We start from the raw sequence: 16897 nt of genomic DNA, 5'->3' as shown, positions 1-16897 counted from the left end.
AAACGTGGAATTGGAATTGACATTTTACGTACAATTCTGCGAAGCTTAAAATGTTACGTCAAATGAGTTTTTTGGGTTTTTTGTTGTTGTTTTTTTTTTTTTTTTTTTTAACTGCTTTGTTATGTTTCAAATTTCGTTTGACATTCTTTTTTAATCAATATTTTTTTAATATTTAGCCACTAAGAAAACTCGCACTTCCTGCCTTTTACTCTCTCCAGTAGTCAGTATCTCTCAGAGTTCAAGAGCCATCTCTCTGGGTCCAGGCTCGGAAGCCACACTGAATGAGCGTGGGCTTACAGTTTTAAAGCCCCGGTAAGCGCAGACCTGAAAGAGCTCTTCACTGTTTCAATATGCAGGCAGTTCTACAAGTAAAACTCAAACTGTGGCTTGTGACAATCTCACTTTGTAGCTCAGAATATGCTGTTGACAATGTTATTATGTTTCAGACCTGGACTGAATACGCATTATGAATAATCATCCACGTCCCAATGTTCTTTCATTATCTGTTTTTTTCCACTTTTTATGAAGTTTGACCAGACAGTACTTCTGGATTACTCTGCAGGTATTTTCTCAAAACATCAAACAACAAAACTGACAGGTAGAATCTTCCATCAGGTTCACAGAATATTGGGACAGATCCACTGACTGTATTACTTTTTATTTCTTTTTTCTTTTTTAAATGTGCTGTTTTCGATAGGGTGATAGGATATACCTCTAATGTCAGCTACTTACTCTCCACTGATATCTGTATCGCCATGGACTCTGAAGTATTCATTTATCATGTAGAGCGGATGCATGCCTTCACACAGTGGGTTGAGGACTGCCTTTGCTATGCTATACTGCATCCTTTATAGTGTTGCTGTGGTTTAGGCAGGGGTGGACATAACAAACCAGTCCCTGAGAGGGGGGAACTTCACCCTTGTCACGAGCTGATTATGGACTTTTGTTCAGTACCTCAGAACGGCTTTTCTGTCAAAAGTATTGATTTATAACCACGCTGGCCCTGTCGATAATGTTTTTCCAAAAAACAACACACACACACACACACACAACCCTTTCTTAATGTAATTGGGGGTTTTTTGTTTGTTTTTTACAGCATTTTTTTGTCTTATTTCTTGCTAGCACGTTTTTTCTTTTATAAATATGTAAACTTTGTTCTCGATACTGCCCTTCCTCATTTACAATATGTAATGTTTTTTTGTTGTTGTTGTTTGGTTAACCCATGAAAATCATGCTCTGATACACATATGACATTTCAAACTAAACAACAACATCAGCAAAGAAGGAAAACGTCTTTTTTAAAAAAAAACAAAAAAACATGACAGTGATTTATTTGCAAGGAGGCTGTTGTCACAATGGGCTCCTGTGTCAACAAGAGTGCAAACCCCTTTTGTCAAAAGAGTCCCCTTTAAGTCGCTTGAGTAATAGATACAGTACTTGAGTAATAGTTACAGTACTTGAGTAATAGTTACAGTACTTGAGTAATGGAGACAGTACTTAGGAGAGTCACGCTTATGCTTTTACTCAGGTTCTTTGGGTTTTTTTCTGAAATTGCATTCTTCTTATTTCACACACACACACATTCTGTGATATTCAGTAAGCAATGATATATTCTTTTCGTCACCTCAGTAAAACTACAAGCTGTTGAAAATGAATGGCTTTCATACAAATGCTGTAAAAATGTACTTATGTAAAAAAAAAAAAAAAAAAAAAGTACTTCCCTTCAGTATTTCTATGTGGGATCCACCCCTGAGTATAGTTTAGGACTATGTCTGAGGAGATTAGAACTAGGGATAGTTATCAGTCCTCTCTCTGTGAACAGCTGTCCTGACCGTACCAGTTCACTGGAAACATCTCGGCTAAAACCTTACCTTTTTTTTTTTTTTTTGCTAGAAGTATCTTGTGTTGATTCTACAAAATTAGACAGTTTGAATGCAGTATGTACGGTTGGAACTCTGTGGAAAGAATGTTGAAGTGACATTTCATCTTTCTCAGCTTTTAAAGAGAGAATTTGGCATTGAAAAGAGGAGGAACTGACCCAGTAACTTGTCCATGTTGAATATGTGAATATATTAAATATATTGCAAATGGTCTAATAAGATTATATGAACACATCACTGTTGTATCAATGAAATAGTTAAGTCATACTGTATATCTCCTATTTCAGAATTTAGTGCCTTTTTTGGACAGTAGACTGTTCTGTAATGTATGTAGTATACAACATCTATGGCTTTGCTACTTCTGTTTGTTTTATTTTGAATTTTTTTTTATTAATTTGTTTATTTTACAGGATTCATATAATTACAAAATTATATTCAAAGATTTACAATGACTTTGAAGTGATGGTGCTTATGGAGTCTTTGAAAAAAAGACAATGTTATTTCACTGTGTGTGTTCTTTTTATTCATTTCATTAAGACTTTTATTCACGTGTATCAGTCATAAAATGTATTTTTGAATTTTAATTTAGCCACAGAAAGTTGTGCTCTAAAATGTTTCTTGCATCTTTTGACCAGTTCAAAACTGCAGGAATCAAGCAGTTTCCCAGTGAACATAAAATGAGTGAGCAAGTGATTACACCACCAGCCTAACACCATCTCCCCATTACCAATGCCTTACACACAGACACACATACAAATGCACAAAAGCTCCCTTCTGTTTCTCCTCTCTCACTCATTTGAAGAATGACACATGCTCAACTCAGAGTCCTTCATAATTATTCAGTTCAATAAAATGAAATGATTAAATGTGAATGTAGAGATGAAAAAGCAAAAACATATCTGTAAATCATTTCACTTTTTATTTCTGTTTCCTTTACAGGGAGATTAATGTACAGTCAATATAAAAGAAAATTATAAATGAATTACTATACATGATTATTCTTTGGATATCAGCATAGAATTACAAATAATTAAATTAATCAAACCCAAACTTGTGCTCAGATTGGAGTCTCAGTAGGTGACTATACACATAAACCCACATACATATATTCTATGATGCACGTCAAAAAAAAAAAATATGTCGTGTTCAGTCAACGGGGAATGAATTGATTCATGACAACAGTGATAACTGAAACTCAAGCATGAGACACAGACCAGTGCTAATCTAAGCACAAGTGTTGTCAGAGGGCACAAAGATAGTATGGAGAAGAAAAAAAAAAAAACTCCATTCCAAATCAAAGAGGCAGATACTTCTTGCAATGAGTTTCCCCATCAGACATCTGTGTAAACAATACCAGCCGAAATTCATTTTTTCTCTCCCTACCCCCACCCTCTTCAGAGGACAGATTTTAAAAGGAGAGAGAGAGAGAGGGACCTTTTACATGTGTTGGTATTGAGCCAGTAAAGAATCAAAGTGCCAGCAGGAATGGAGCTGACTTCAAAAGGCCACTTTGTGGTTGCTTTGATATTGCTCTGGATCTGTGTCACTTTGAAAGATTTACAGAATAGATATGGGGTTAAAGAAATATGTTGATATGATCCACATGAGTCTGTCAGGCTATGTTAACCATCTGTGATCTGTATAACGAAGTAATATCATGCTATAGGATGCACGGTCAAAGATCTATGAAATGTCAGAAATTGAAAAAAAAAAAAAAAAAGCCAAGATGGACCATAAAATTGCACTTAAATATTAAATAACATGTCCTCTTGTGGCAAAATAGAGCATGTAGCCTCAGTAATACCCATGCTGGTTAAGGAAAAGATGGACCACAGTTGGGGATCCCTGTACTGAAACCTCATAGGCTTCAATAAGGTCATTTCCCTGTTCTGGTATTAACCAAAACGAAGTCAGTCGATCCTTTAAGTCAGTCAATCTACTGTTCCAAAGAATTCTGGTGAGGTTTTACAGATGGTTTTTTTTGTCGTTTGTTTTGCTATTGAGGATGGTTAATGTTACACTGATTTTTTTCCCAGGCCCAATGTAGTACTTTAGTCAGAAAAACCTTACACCACTAGAGGGAACCAAAGAAACCGAGCTATGACGTAGCAGTCACTGAGCTGACAGACAGCTGAAGTAAAAAACAACAACAACAAAACAATCATAAAGAACAGTTAGAATGTTCTCTAACATGTATGGCTGGAAGGCCTGGGGATATTCCTGATGGATAAGAAACTGTCGGACGTAGTGTAAATTCTGGTTGCAATGCAGGCACTGACACTAGAGGACATGGTAACAAAAGACAGGGTTGAAAACACATTTAAAAATGAACATAGACAAACGCTGCATTAATCTCCGACACTGACATACACGCAGATGTTACCAACGTGGTCTAACACAGGCATGGCAGACCTGTGTTTCCCTCTCCCATCACTTGTCCCAGTGGATTAATATTTGATAAACTCAGGCCTATTCATTGACTGATGCAGCCAAGTTGAAGGTCAGCTACTTGTGTGCGTGGTTTCGTTGCTTTTGTGTGTGAGGCACAGATATAAAGGAAAAGTACATTACGTGTCTGAGTAGGCCTCCAAAGTGCAATAAGAATTAAAAGAGAACCTCGCTGTGCGTGTGGCTTACACATTGCCGAATTAAACCTCCACACCCCCCCTGCTGAGATGAGCGTTTTTGAAGGTGTATGAAATGAAATGAGTCCAACAGAGAACTCCTGGGTTAGAGCTACAAGTCGATACGAATTAAAGGCAGTTGAATAAAAAAAAAAAAAAAAAAAAATCGAAGGTCGAGGAAGAGAACTGAAGAGCTTGAGGACGTGCCCCCGTTCACAGGGGGGTTAACGAAAAGAACTTGCATCAGTTTAAAAGGGGAAATGATTCTGACCTCAGCACCATGTCCTGTAAAATATAAAACTCTAGGAAAAAAAAATCACAAATCAGAGTAAGCTACAGTAAAACATAAGGTGCCGCGTGGGACCCAATCTAGTTATAAATCAAATGTGCAAATGACTTCAAGGGATTTTTAAAAATTCTATAAAAATCAATAAACATTCCCAAAAACCGTCAGGATATATATATATATTTCCATAATTCCAATATTGCATTATGATTTCCAAAATCACAAAATGATTTCTAGACAAAATGGAACAGCTGTCCGTCTTGTCCATAACGATGTGCTAGCATATCAGCCGTCTTAAACTGGAACCATGCACCTTCATATTCATCAGTTAATGTGCCATACTTATTATGCAGGTACTTTCTTTAAATATGCTGAATGAATAGCACTTCTAACTTCATATATGAATAAATAAAGTGTTGATGTTGCTGGGGAATTGGTCCAATGCAGGGTTTTTAACATACGAACAGTGTCTTTTCAAAATGTTTCATACTCCAACTGGAATGAGCTCTCAAAGAAAGCTTCTCATGGAAGACTGGACTTCATGAACAAATCCAAATAATCCCATTGGGTTTAACCATGGTTATTCCATTAGCCATTACCTGACAGATTACACCAGCACTGTCCTCTGTTAAGGTTTGATTTTTTTTTTTTATGAGAACTGTTCCATTTTGAATGGTTCAGGACATACACTCTAAATCCAAACTTCAAAAATGGCATCAGCTGATCCGTGCCAATACCATCCGTCTAAAAATACTGTAAAAATAATGCCGCAGTATTGTTAGGACCACAGGGGAACGACTGAATGGAACGTATACACTCACTAACTCATTACATGTAGATGCATTTTGCATGTAGTTATGCTCTGGGAATGCAAATGCAAACTTTTCCCCCAATTACTTTTACGCTACGGGCACCACAGCGCTGAACTGAACTGAACCGAACCGAACCAAGTTCACACACCACGTTACAAAATACACGACAGCAGCTTTCAGTAGCGAGTCTCCTATGAGCTACTGCTTAACGTTTCTCTCGCCAGTGGCACGAGTCCCAAACTCCTGGATAAAATCCTTCACGTAAACAGTGACAAAAATTCCCCTCTTGTGCACTTTTCTTTCGCAGGGACAGACTGTTTTTCCCAAATAACATTAGCACTTCGACACAAAAGCAAAAAGGCCAGAATTCCAGTCCTAACCACCACATCTAACTCTCTGTTTACACCACAAAACGGAACCTTCTTTTTTTTTTCTTCTTCTTATACACATATGTAGCCATAGAATGGCTGCAGATGAAAAACTAAAAGTCCTCTGGCAGGCACAGACACTATATCTCTGACCTATCCCTGAGTTCTCCTCATATGTACAGAGGGCATTCTCACTTACCACCTTAAGAATGGGGATGTCTTCAAAAAGAAGAAGGGGGGGGGCCCAGCTGATTAACAAAGGCACAATCAGGAAACTCAGTACAGATTAATGACCGAACAGGGAAGACCAATCATGCATAACATCATTAAAACATCGGTCAGCTCAAGATAAAACAAACAAACAAACAAACAAACAACAGGGCAGGACAGGAATGATGGATTAACCTCAAAGAATAACAGAGCCTCCCCCCCCCCCCCCCCCCCGCTGCTCTGAGCTTGATTTTAAAGTCAATTCAAGACTACTCACGGCACCATTCATTTCAATTCTGATGACGCAGCAATTGGGGACAGTCACGCTCTTCCTTTACGCAGCAAAAACACACCGGACAACACTTAAGGGTGTGTGTGTGTGTGTGTCTGTGTAAAGCCAATGAGATGTGGATAAAGGAAGGTAGCACCACATCTAGAAGAACAGGGGCAGCGAAACGGATCACCACTGGGGGGAAGGAAGAGCAGGAGTCTTCCCTGGAGACTTATGGGTAAAGGAACCCAGAGAGGAGTTTCTTCCCACCATCAAACTTTTTTTTTTTGTTTTTGTTTTATTTTCAGTTGCTCCAGGACTTGCGGTTCTCTCTGTGGCCAGTGGTGGCTGACCCTGCTCTGGTCCGCATGATGGGGGCGTGCTGGCTATGATCGCCGCTGCGGCGATTCTCTACGTAGTGCTTGGATCCCTCCCGTCGAGCGACTCTGTCTGGGCGCACTAACACCCCGTATCCAGGGTTACAGCGGAAATACTGACGGCCTCCCACCGTTCCATCGTTTTTACCTAACGGAGAACAAACGATAAAAATTGATTAGCCCTAAAAAAAAAAAAAATTAATAAATTTAAAAAAAAAAAACACAAGAGTAACGGAACTATTCAAATGGTGCAAAAATATTCTGAGGCATCAAGAGTTCATTCAGAAGTTTGAACTCCAGTTGAAGACGAAACCCAAACCAGATGTACCTGAAGGAGTGTCGAGCTCAACCCCGACCCAGATGCCATCCGAGAAGTCGGTGCGCCCGACAAAACGCACAGTGCCAGTCTTTGAGGTCCCCACCGTGACAAACTCTCCAGGTTTCAACCAATGGGGAAGCTCGGTCTCTTTGCCGGTCTCCTCGTCAGAGGTGATCTCTAACTTCTCCAGGCTGTCGGCCTGCCCAGGGGGGGCTTTTCCTCCTCTCTCGTTGTCGTCACCCAGAATGCGAGTGAAAGACCTGAGATCAGAGGATTTGACCCTCTGAATGGTGAAAGGGTTGTCTGCGGCAGGGTTAGAAGCTAAGGGGACAGTGTTGGTCTTGGTTTTGGAGGGCTGAGGATTGGCCACACCATTCCTATCAGTTGCCCGAGGGTCTTTGGGGGATGTCAGAGTCCTGGCGGGCTCCTGGGTTCTAAGCAGCTCTGTAGAGCTACATTTTGGACCAGTTTCTACGGGAGTAACAGAAGCATGCACAGGCGTGGTTAAAATGTCCTCGTCGGCATTGCCTCCCTGTTTGACCGTTGAGGCTATGCTTCCTGGACTTGTTTGGGCACTTGGGGTTTGGGGAAGGTCCCCACAAGCGGTGGAAACATCGGAAAGGGTCGCTGTGGAAACGCTAGTGGAGAAATAGCCACTGGACGACTCGCTTATGGGGCTGAGGGGCGTGTCATGCGGATCATGCACGGATGAGGGCGGGGCATCTGGGGCTTCCGGCTGTTTTTCTGTGGCGGGATTCCTCCCTACCATAGTTACCTGAGGGAATCACATCCACAGCGACAGGGCACATATAACGACCTCAATTTCCCAAACCTGATTTACCCTAGACAACATGTGCAGACAGCATGCTTTGAAATCACACCGTGCAAAGTATCGAACATGCAGGAATAGCAGCATTTTCGAAAAGAAACCCTCTAAAATATGATTTATGTAAAAATATATTTGACTGAAACATATGTCATTTTACATTCGGACAAAGACATGGTCAGTAAAATGAAACAAAAAACTTACCGGTTCTGCTCTGTTTCTGCTTTCTTCAGCAACATTGGCAGTTTGCATCAAAATTCGAGGCATATGCTGAGGATACGGATAGAAAAATTCAGTGCGGCCCTAGTGGAATTCCTAAAGGTTGCAGAAAGGCTACCCATAATTTTGGTAAAGACTCAGAAAAGTTGTAAAGGTTTACGTTCCCTGGGATATGTTAAAATACAGCATTTGTAATACATAGCTAGGTCATATTTGAGAAGAAATATTTGTGAAACACCACCGCGGAAAGTTCAAACAAAAAACCTCAGGTCACAAGAGAGACTGTAAATATGATTAAGGTGCCCAACAAGGGATTTAACCTGGTGGAAATTATTCATTGGAACACAGCCAAATACCCCGGCATGAAATTAGAGTTTCCCTGGCCGTCAGCTTACAATAAAATGTTCAAAAGAACTTCTTAACGATGTGGAAAAGAACTGTGCTTGTAAAATATAACAATCTTTCATCCAGCAGCAGCTGCCAGTAAGTTTCATTTATGTGATTAGAGATGAGATAGACTCTAAAGGGACTAGCAATATTGTATAGGCACACTCTCTCTATATGGAAATGAAGCAAGAGACATGCGTAGAACTGGATAAGAACAAATATTTCAAAACTAAAATGGCTGTTGGTGTGTTTTTATATCTTCACTGAAAATATTACAGTAAGTATATCTTTACGGATACGACATCCAAACAAACATTTGCTTGGCCCAGAAATAAAAGTCATAATTCTGCTGGTTTAAAGAGGATGCTTCGTCTGAAACGTTAAAATTTATACATGGCATACGTTTTTTTTTTTTTTTCTATTTTTACTGAGGGAACCTTATTAGCTGGACTCCATTTATATGCGGATGTTATTCTTCCACTGGATGAAAATGAATAATTAAAGTGTCTGACAGAGCTGTTCTGAAAAGGGTGACTTGATTTCAGAGCACCCAGCGAGTCTAATAGCTCCTCTTTTTTCTCTGTCCTCCTGTTCTACTGAATAATTATGTTCTTTAGAGAGAGAAACAGACAGAAACAGAGAATAAGAAAAAGAGTGAGAGAAAGAGAGAGCGAGAGAGAGACAGACGGCCGACAGACAGACAGACAAATCGACCAACTTGAGATAGACCCACCTGCTGAGACTGGGGTGAAGGGCGCAGGTCTTTCTTGTCATCCCGAACAGGGAAGAGGGATTTGAGCAGCTTGGGCATTTGGGGCACGAGGGCCTTGACTGGGGAGAGATAAGAGGCAGCAAGTCCTGAAAGACCTGGAGGAGGGGGTGGTTGGGTAACAGACAGACGAGGAAAAGAAAAAAGAGCAGCAAAGGAGACAGAGAGACCAAGAAAGGTGACCGAGAAAAAGAGAGAGAGAGAGAGAAAAGTGACAGAAAAACAGGAACAGAGGGGAAATGAGGCAGAGATGGTCAGGGGGAGATGCGAGAAGTTGAAGACAAGCATGGGAAGAAATCACATTGACAAGTACATAAACAGTTGGATGAAAGATGATAGAGCTGTGATAGAGATGAACCAAGATTTTCTTTTTTTTTTTTTCCCTTCTCCCCCTTAAAATTCTTTTTCAGTCTTTTCAGTTCAGAGAATTATTAGTCACTGATACAACTGAACCATATTATGAGGCTCTGCATAATCTAAGAAAGTTTTGCTCAAAAGGTGAGTAAATGGCAAGAACAAAGGATTCCCCAGAGCTCAAAAACACAGTTCAGACACAGGACAGGTGGACGAGACGCATGTAACACAAAGCGTGGACTACAAGAGACAGAGGACAGGGAAAGAGGTGTGACAAGATGTGAACCAGGGGCTGAAGGGCGGCTCTGGTCCCACAGAAGTCGTATGCACCGCCTTTGGTTACCTTGCTCAGGATCCTGGTTCTGGGTCTGGTTCTGGTTCTGGGTCTGGGTCTGGGTCTGAGTGGGTGGGGAAGGGGGTCGTTGCAGAGTACGGCTGAACTGGGGAGAGGTGGAGAAGATGTCCTGCTGGCTTTCCCATCGACTCTTTAAAGGGTGACAGCCATATGTTGTTATGAGTTCAAATTCACATGAAAAGCCATGAATTTCGATTCAGGAAACTGCGTTTTTAGGCCTCGCCCTAGCACAGCCAGAGAGACTTACCTTGTTGTCTTCCAGCGAAGAGTTTAGAGACAGGTCTTGTCTGCTTCCAGATAACTGAGAGACAGATAGAACCACAAACGATAAGACAAAATGACACCATGTTCTTCATGTTGTTCTGCCACTAATTATGTTTAATATCATTAAATTCTCTTTACAGACTGAAGAATAACAGTGCCACTGTGTTAAGATGATGTTAATGAGTGATATTGATCAGGAAGTGGATAAGTCACTGTTGGTGAAAGACCATTTGAATGCTTACTCTGTGGACACTGGGAGAGCTGAGACTGCGTCTGCTTCCTTTCCCTTTGCCAGCAAGATGTTCTTTCACTGCCACTTCCTACAAACACACCCCACACACACACACACACACACACACATCCCCACACACACACCCCCCGACACACACATATGGTCAAATCACAAACAAGCAACACAACAGCAGGCCAGAAACCATTAGTAAAGACTTATATAACAACATCATGACTACAATCATAATATTTGAATGCTCCTGATGAGATGTGTATTCAGATGATACATGTACACCGGTTTAGGTTAGGGTTATATATCTGACCTGTCGCAGTCGATCCAGGGTGAGGATGTTCTCCACAGCCAGAACGCTGCGGAGGTACTTCTCTATCGCCGCCTCGTTGTCCGAGGATTTGGGGTTTTCTGCGCTGGCAGCCATGCGCGCTAGCATCTCCCTGTCCTCTGAGCTCTGAGTGTCCTGCTGAGAACATTGAGCCAGGTAAATTGTTTTACCTTCAAATAAGAGGACCTGCTAAACTCCTTTTTGATTTTTAATGCTGTTTGACAGCAGACAGTTGCTGACTTACCCCTGGGATGTTAGAGACCACCTCAAAGGTCACCCCACAGCCAGGGATAGTGCTGCGTGTGGACATTCTTTTGAGGAGGTTTTGGGCAAAGCCCTGTAAACAGAAAGAAACACACAAATTTTACACATTGTATTTTTTCTGTTAAGATGAGGAAGGGTGAAAGATGCTTTGTTAATAGAAGAGGGTTTTTTTTTTCCTTAAATGATCGCACAGGTCATATGGTGTCATGTCATATGGTGTACCTGTCGTCCAGTGAGGTTGACGCAAATGCGTTTGCGGAGCACCAGCTGCATTTCTGCCGGGTGGCTGAGCTGGACGACGGCGCGGACTGTCAGGTAGACCCTCTGATCCGGAGTTGTCCCTCGACTCAGCTGTGGACACTCGTGCACCGTGGAGTCCCACGAAGCCTCTGCCTTCACCTGAGGAGGGAGAGCAGGCACGTTCAGTCTGTTCTTACCCACCGGATAACGTTACTGACACAACCCAGTGTTACAGTCATTCTTAATGTGGGAGTTATCTTCTCACCTCTCCATCGTAGTGTTTGACAATCTGAAGGTCAAAGAACTCATCCTCATCCTCCCCATTCAGTGTGGCGTCCCAGCCACCAGCCTCTGGGGCATCCAGGTTGTCCTGAGAACTGAAATCATCCGCTAAAAACACACAGAGAGAGAGAGAGAGAGAGAGAGAGAGAAAGAGGGGGGGGGGGGGGGAGGGAGAGGGAGAGGGAGAGGGAGAGGGAGAGGGAGAGGGAGAGGGAGAGAGAGGGGGAGAGAGAGTGTCATAAAGGGAGAGAACATATAGCTAACACAGTTAAGTTAATCAACCTTGGGAACAGACAATGCCGGTGCTGTACAGAAGCAGAGATAACATACCACTGAGATCCAGGAAAAGGACGGGAATGTGAGTTTCCATGCCAGGGATTGGAACCCTGTGGAGTGAAACAAAAGCAACATTTTAATATCCAACAGTAAGGTTTCACAAAACTGATTATCAACTGACAACATTACTTTTATAGCACTCGCTACCATGTCATACATATCTCTGACAGGTAAAAATTAACAATACCACACACACATCCATAACATTACATAAATACAAAATCTATAATGTCTCCACCTAAATACTGTCAGATTTTAAGTGATTAATGTTGATTAGTCAGTAGCATTTGGCTGACAGTATATACAGGCAGTGATCTGTGTCTCACCACTCAGCAGGCGCGCCGGGTATTCCACTACCAGCAGAGGGCACCATAACTGCATTTCTCTCCTCAGTGAGAGTCAGACGCCACTCCAACAGCTGTGCCTCTCGCTCCACATCATCCTCTGACTTATCTAACCAGCGCAGAGACACGTAATATCACAGGTCACACATAACCTGCTTCAAAAGCTAACACAAACCAAACTACAGCTGAAAGTCTAAATGAGATACAGCAGAAAGAAGGACAGTCTGTACAGGTTTCACAATACTGCGTGAAACGAAACACGTTTCCTCTCTTGTCTGTACCTGTTTTGCTGACAAGGGTCTGCAAGTGTTGGTCTAGGTACTCTTGCCTTTTGGTAAGAGCAGTCAACCACTGTCTCCGTAGTCTCTCCAAATCTCGTTCCTGTGACAACACAGTTTCCGATGCATTTAATCGACCGAGAGTGGAATTTATCTAGATCAATCAATGACACGGGGAGGGACGGTCACGTGACAGAACATTACAAAATCAGAAATACCTGATAGCTGTCCATTTCATCTCCCTCCACCTGCAAGATGACATAAAGGCACGTGGTCAGTCCTTGGAATGCTTTTGATATTACGGGAGGCAAAAAGCCTCGTGTTTCCGCCATATGAATGAATCAGCGGAGCGGTTATTGGTTGCCACTCACAGGTTGGGAGTCGTTATTTTTCGCTGGGCGAGCCTGCTTGATCTCCACGCATCCAACGGAAACGGCCAGAATGATCTCTGCTATCAGAGGCATGGTGCCAGAGTCCTGCACTGAACGCACTTCTACCTGCAGCCGCCGCGACTGGCCCTGAGAGAACACACACACACACACACAGAAAATATAAAACTCACAGGATGTCACACACCTTTCTCTCCTTGCTCTTGTCCTGAGTAAGGTCAAACTAAGGGGACGGGGGTCATTACAAATTATGAACTATGAAAACTGATATCAGTTTTATTCACTGTTAACTGAATAAAGTTGGGGTGAATTTACTGATGAATTCATCCATTTACTTTGAGTTGGTGAAAATATGTGATGAAAACAAGATTGGAGCTGGACTACAGGTATCGGACGTTGAACTGAAATCCAAGAACTCATATGTAATTCCATTTTACGGCGATCAAACGCAGATTCTCCATATTTTAAAGAGTTTTGAATATTTGAATATTTACAGCGATGCTGGTTGTACATAAATACACAAAAATGCTGTCTGTTAATAACTTCAGTTCCAATTTTACATCCTCAAAGACTGATGCCAAGTTCAACTCCATTTCAAAGTTCAGAAACTGAACTAAAATCATCCACTAAAAAATTCCATTCAGAACTGACTCAAACCCTGACTGAAACACTGTGAGTGTAGTCAGTGGAGTATGTGTTACTCTACCTGTCTGAAACACTGTGAGTGTAGTCAGTGGAGTATGTGTTACTCTACCTGTCTGAAACACTGTGAGTGTAGTCAGTTGAGTGTGTGTTACTCTACCTGTCTGAAACACTGTGAGTGTAGTCAGTGGAGTGTGTGTTACTCTACCTGTCTGAAACACTGTGAGTGTAGTCAGTGGAGTGTGTGTTACTCTACCTGTCTGAAACACTGTGAGTGTAGTCAGTGGAGTGTGTGTTACTCTACCTGTCTGAGTTGAAAGATGCCACCTGTGCGAACATCTCGAGCTGGCACCACCTCAACAGGCATGAACTCCCCGTTTTCATTTAGCTCCAACACCTGGACCCACATCTCTAGTTTACGGGTGACCTCACTCCACCTGCACGGTGAAAAAAAAAACACACACACACACACACACACACACACACACAGACACACGACAGCCATCAACCTTATTATTTAAGTGACTATGGAAGTTATTAGAAATGGGAGCTTTTTCCAGATGAAAAAAAGGATGTATCAGGGTTCATATACACGTTTTTTTTTAAAATGACATTTCAATACATGGGAGTTTATGGATTTCCATGTCAATTATTGTTTGTTAAAGTAGCTAAATTTTAGCCTCTAAAATATTACTGCAAATTTCGGCATTTGACAAAAAAACAAAAAAAACAATGAATTTGACTGAATTGTGAGATGAATTTCATGACTCCATTAGTCCCTCAACACTTTTCCAGGGATGTAAAGCATCACGAACATTGCATGGGTTTTTTTTTCAGGTTTTCAGGGCTCCTGAGGAGCAGAAAAGAGGAGAGTCTGACCTGTAGATGTGAACCCACCTGTCTCTGAGCGTACGAGTCTTTGCCTGAATGATACTGAGGTCCCACAGCGCTGGGTTTCTGCCTGGATCAGCCTGTCTGTGTCCATACACCTCAATAGCCAATGCCCCCTCTGTCAGATACTCAATAAAGTCTTCCGTCACAGAAACTGCCACCTCCTACCACACAAAGCACAAACACACACACACACACACAAGACAGATTTATACAACTGCACAATCATATTTCCATAAGGCTTCAGCTGTTCTGTTCTGTTTTTCAATCAACGTGTGTTCTTGTTCACGCAGTAGGGGAGAGTGAGGAAATGCGTAACCATGTCAGTGATGTGTAGGTGTAAATACATAAGAGAGGATTAAGGATATAAACAGGTTTAAGAGCTTTGCTGTGAAATGTTTTTTTTTCTCTCCTTTACCTTACAGCTGTCAAACACCACCATGCAGTGGGGGTCCTTGCTGCTGGGGGAGGAGGCAGAGGGGTCCACCTCAGGGGCCACGATGGTGGGCTCAGCCTGGTCCCAGAACGAGTACTGACAGAAGACAAAGTTGGACAGGTACTGGGGTAGCCCTGTGGCCTGGAGGATCTTTATCTGTTAAAGCAAGAAAGGAAAAGCTCAGTAAGAATCTGGACTGGTGAGCCATATCGAAGGCCTACCGACATTCATTGATATGACACCGTATAAAATACAGTGCCATTACAGAATTTGATATAGTCCACTAGCTGATTGCGCAACAATTTAAACGACTATTTTACTAAAGTAGGCAACAAGTTTTCAACCGCCCTCCTCCTCTGAGTGACAGTTCTGACTGGCCTGACATTGAGCACTACTGTATAAAAAAAGAGGGTCATTTTAAATCAAATCAGTTCTCTGTCTAACCTTGTAAAGGAGAAACCTGCTGGTCCTGATTTGCACAACATGATAGGTTTTGATAATATATCAGTCAGACATCTATAGCTTTATAATACATCAGTCAGATATCTATAGCTTTACAATACATCAGTCAGATATCTATAGCTTTATATTACATTAGTCAGATATCTATAGCTTTACATTACATCAGTCAGATATCTATAGCTTTACATTACATCAGTCAGATATCTATAGTTTTATATTACATCAGTCAGATATCTATAGCTTTACATTACATAGTCACATATCTATAGCTTTACATTACATAGTCACATATCTATAGCTTTACATTACATCAGTCAGATATCTATAGCTTTACATTACATCAGTCAGATATCTATAGCTTTACATTACATAGTCACATATCTATAGCTTTACATTACATAGCCAGATATATATGCATATATATGTATGTGTGTGTGTGTGTGTGTACATACATACACACACACACACACACATATATATCATACATACATGTACATATATATATATATATATATATACACACATACACACACACACACACACACATACATACATGTGTGTGTGTGTGTGTGTGTGTGTGTGTGTGTGTGTGTGTGTGTGTGTGTGTATATATATATATATATATATATATATATATATATATATATCCTTCTAATACATCAGTCAGATATCTATAGCTTGTTAATACATCAGTCAGATATCTGTAGCATACGGCTGAGTTTCGTGACCTCTACGTCACCCGTATGACCAGTTTACCCACACTGCACGGAATGGTGACACAGGAGTTTAGATAGAACAGCTTCATTGTTCCAGACAAGCGTGATCCAGTGTGATGAAGCAGGCTAATTCCTCGCTAACATTCTCATGAAGGCACTGCTGCTGCAGCTCTTCACATGTGTAACTGACTGTAACGAGCTGATATGATTTTTAGTTTGGGTTCAGGTGGTCTTGCTCCACTGATCTCTGCCTGTCATATTTAATTTATTTTATTAAAACAGCAAAAAAGGCAGAGGCAATATTTCCGTTACAGTTATACCAGCTTTAAAAACAGCCGTTAGTACAGGGATTTGTGAAAATTTATTGGAGAAGCTAATGGTTTTCGCGGGGAATCCCTAAAGCAGGTGAAATCATACTTCACTAGGGAGAGCATGGGAGCATGCATAGTGAGGAGAGATGCTCTCAGATTCATCTTTGGGATTTTCCATAGACAGTAACCTGGTGTTATCACTATTTTTGTTTTATATAAATGACAAGAAACTTCCTCTCTCTTGGAAAATTCGTTCATGCGCTCATTCTTCGACCCTGATCTTATCGTGACGGGAAAAGAATTTTGTTGACTTGGCATGTTGCATGTAATGCTGAGCCTCACTTAGGCAAGACAGAACACATTTTCTTTGTAAGAAGGGGCAAAGCAATAGAACATGTGATCTCACAGTAAGT

The 16897-nt window shown here is 41.3% G+C and overlaps 1 protein-coding gene across 2 annotated transcripts in view; it reads right to left on the bottom strand.

Annotated features, from left to right (window-relative positions):
* Window positions 1-6427: 6427 nt before the first annotated feature.
* Window positions 6428-16897, bottom strand: part of kif13ba (kinesin family member 13Ba) — a 29265-nt gene continuing 18795 nt past the window's right edge. Inside the window, exons 22-40 of one of the 2 annotated variants that reach the window (XM_030768814.1) lie at window positions 14978-15151; window positions 14566-14723; window positions 13973-14105; window positions 13009-13155; window positions 12856-12885; window positions 12641-12740; window positions 12342-12468; window positions 12010-12065; window positions 11663-11787; window positions 11380-11556; window positions 11138-11230; window positions 10876-11031; window positions 10564-10641; window positions 10305-10358; window positions 10046-10187; window positions 9313-9410; window positions 8178-8243; window positions 7157-7922; window positions 6428-6976 (exon numbers count right to left, since the gene is read on the bottom strand). In XM_030768814.1, coding sequence (XP_030624674.1) covers window positions 6756-6976; window positions 7157-7922; window positions 8178-8243; window positions 9313-9410; window positions 10046-10187; window positions 10305-10358; window positions 10564-10641; window positions 10876-11031; window positions 11138-11230; window positions 11380-11556; window positions 11663-11787; window positions 12010-12065; window positions 12342-12468; window positions 12641-12740; window positions 12856-12885; window positions 13009-13155; window positions 13973-14105; window positions 14566-14723; window positions 14978-15151 — 2901 coding nt within the window. In that variant the 3' untranslated portion in view covers window positions 6428-6755. The remainder of the gene's footprint in view (window positions 6977-7156; window positions 7923-8177; window positions 8244-9312; window positions 9411-10045; window positions 10188-10304; window positions 10359-10563; window positions 10642-10875; window positions 11032-11137; window positions 11231-11379; window positions 11557-11662; window positions 11788-12009; window positions 12066-12341; window positions 12469-12640; window positions 12741-12855; window positions 12886-13008; window positions 13156-13972; window positions 14106-14565; window positions 14724-14977; window positions 15152-16897) is intronic. The other variant, XM_030768823.1, reaches the window with a different exon arrangement.

Source organism: Chanos chanos, chromosome 1, assembly GCF_902362185.1.
Source record: "Chanos chanos chromosome 1, fChaCha1.1, whole genome shotgun sequence".
In the NCBI taxonomy this organism is placed as follows: domain Eukaryota; kingdom Metazoa; phylum Chordata; class Actinopteri; order Gonorynchiformes; family Chanidae; genus Chanos; species Chanos chanos.
This window is presented reverse-complemented; position numbering and strand designations above follow the sequence as displayed.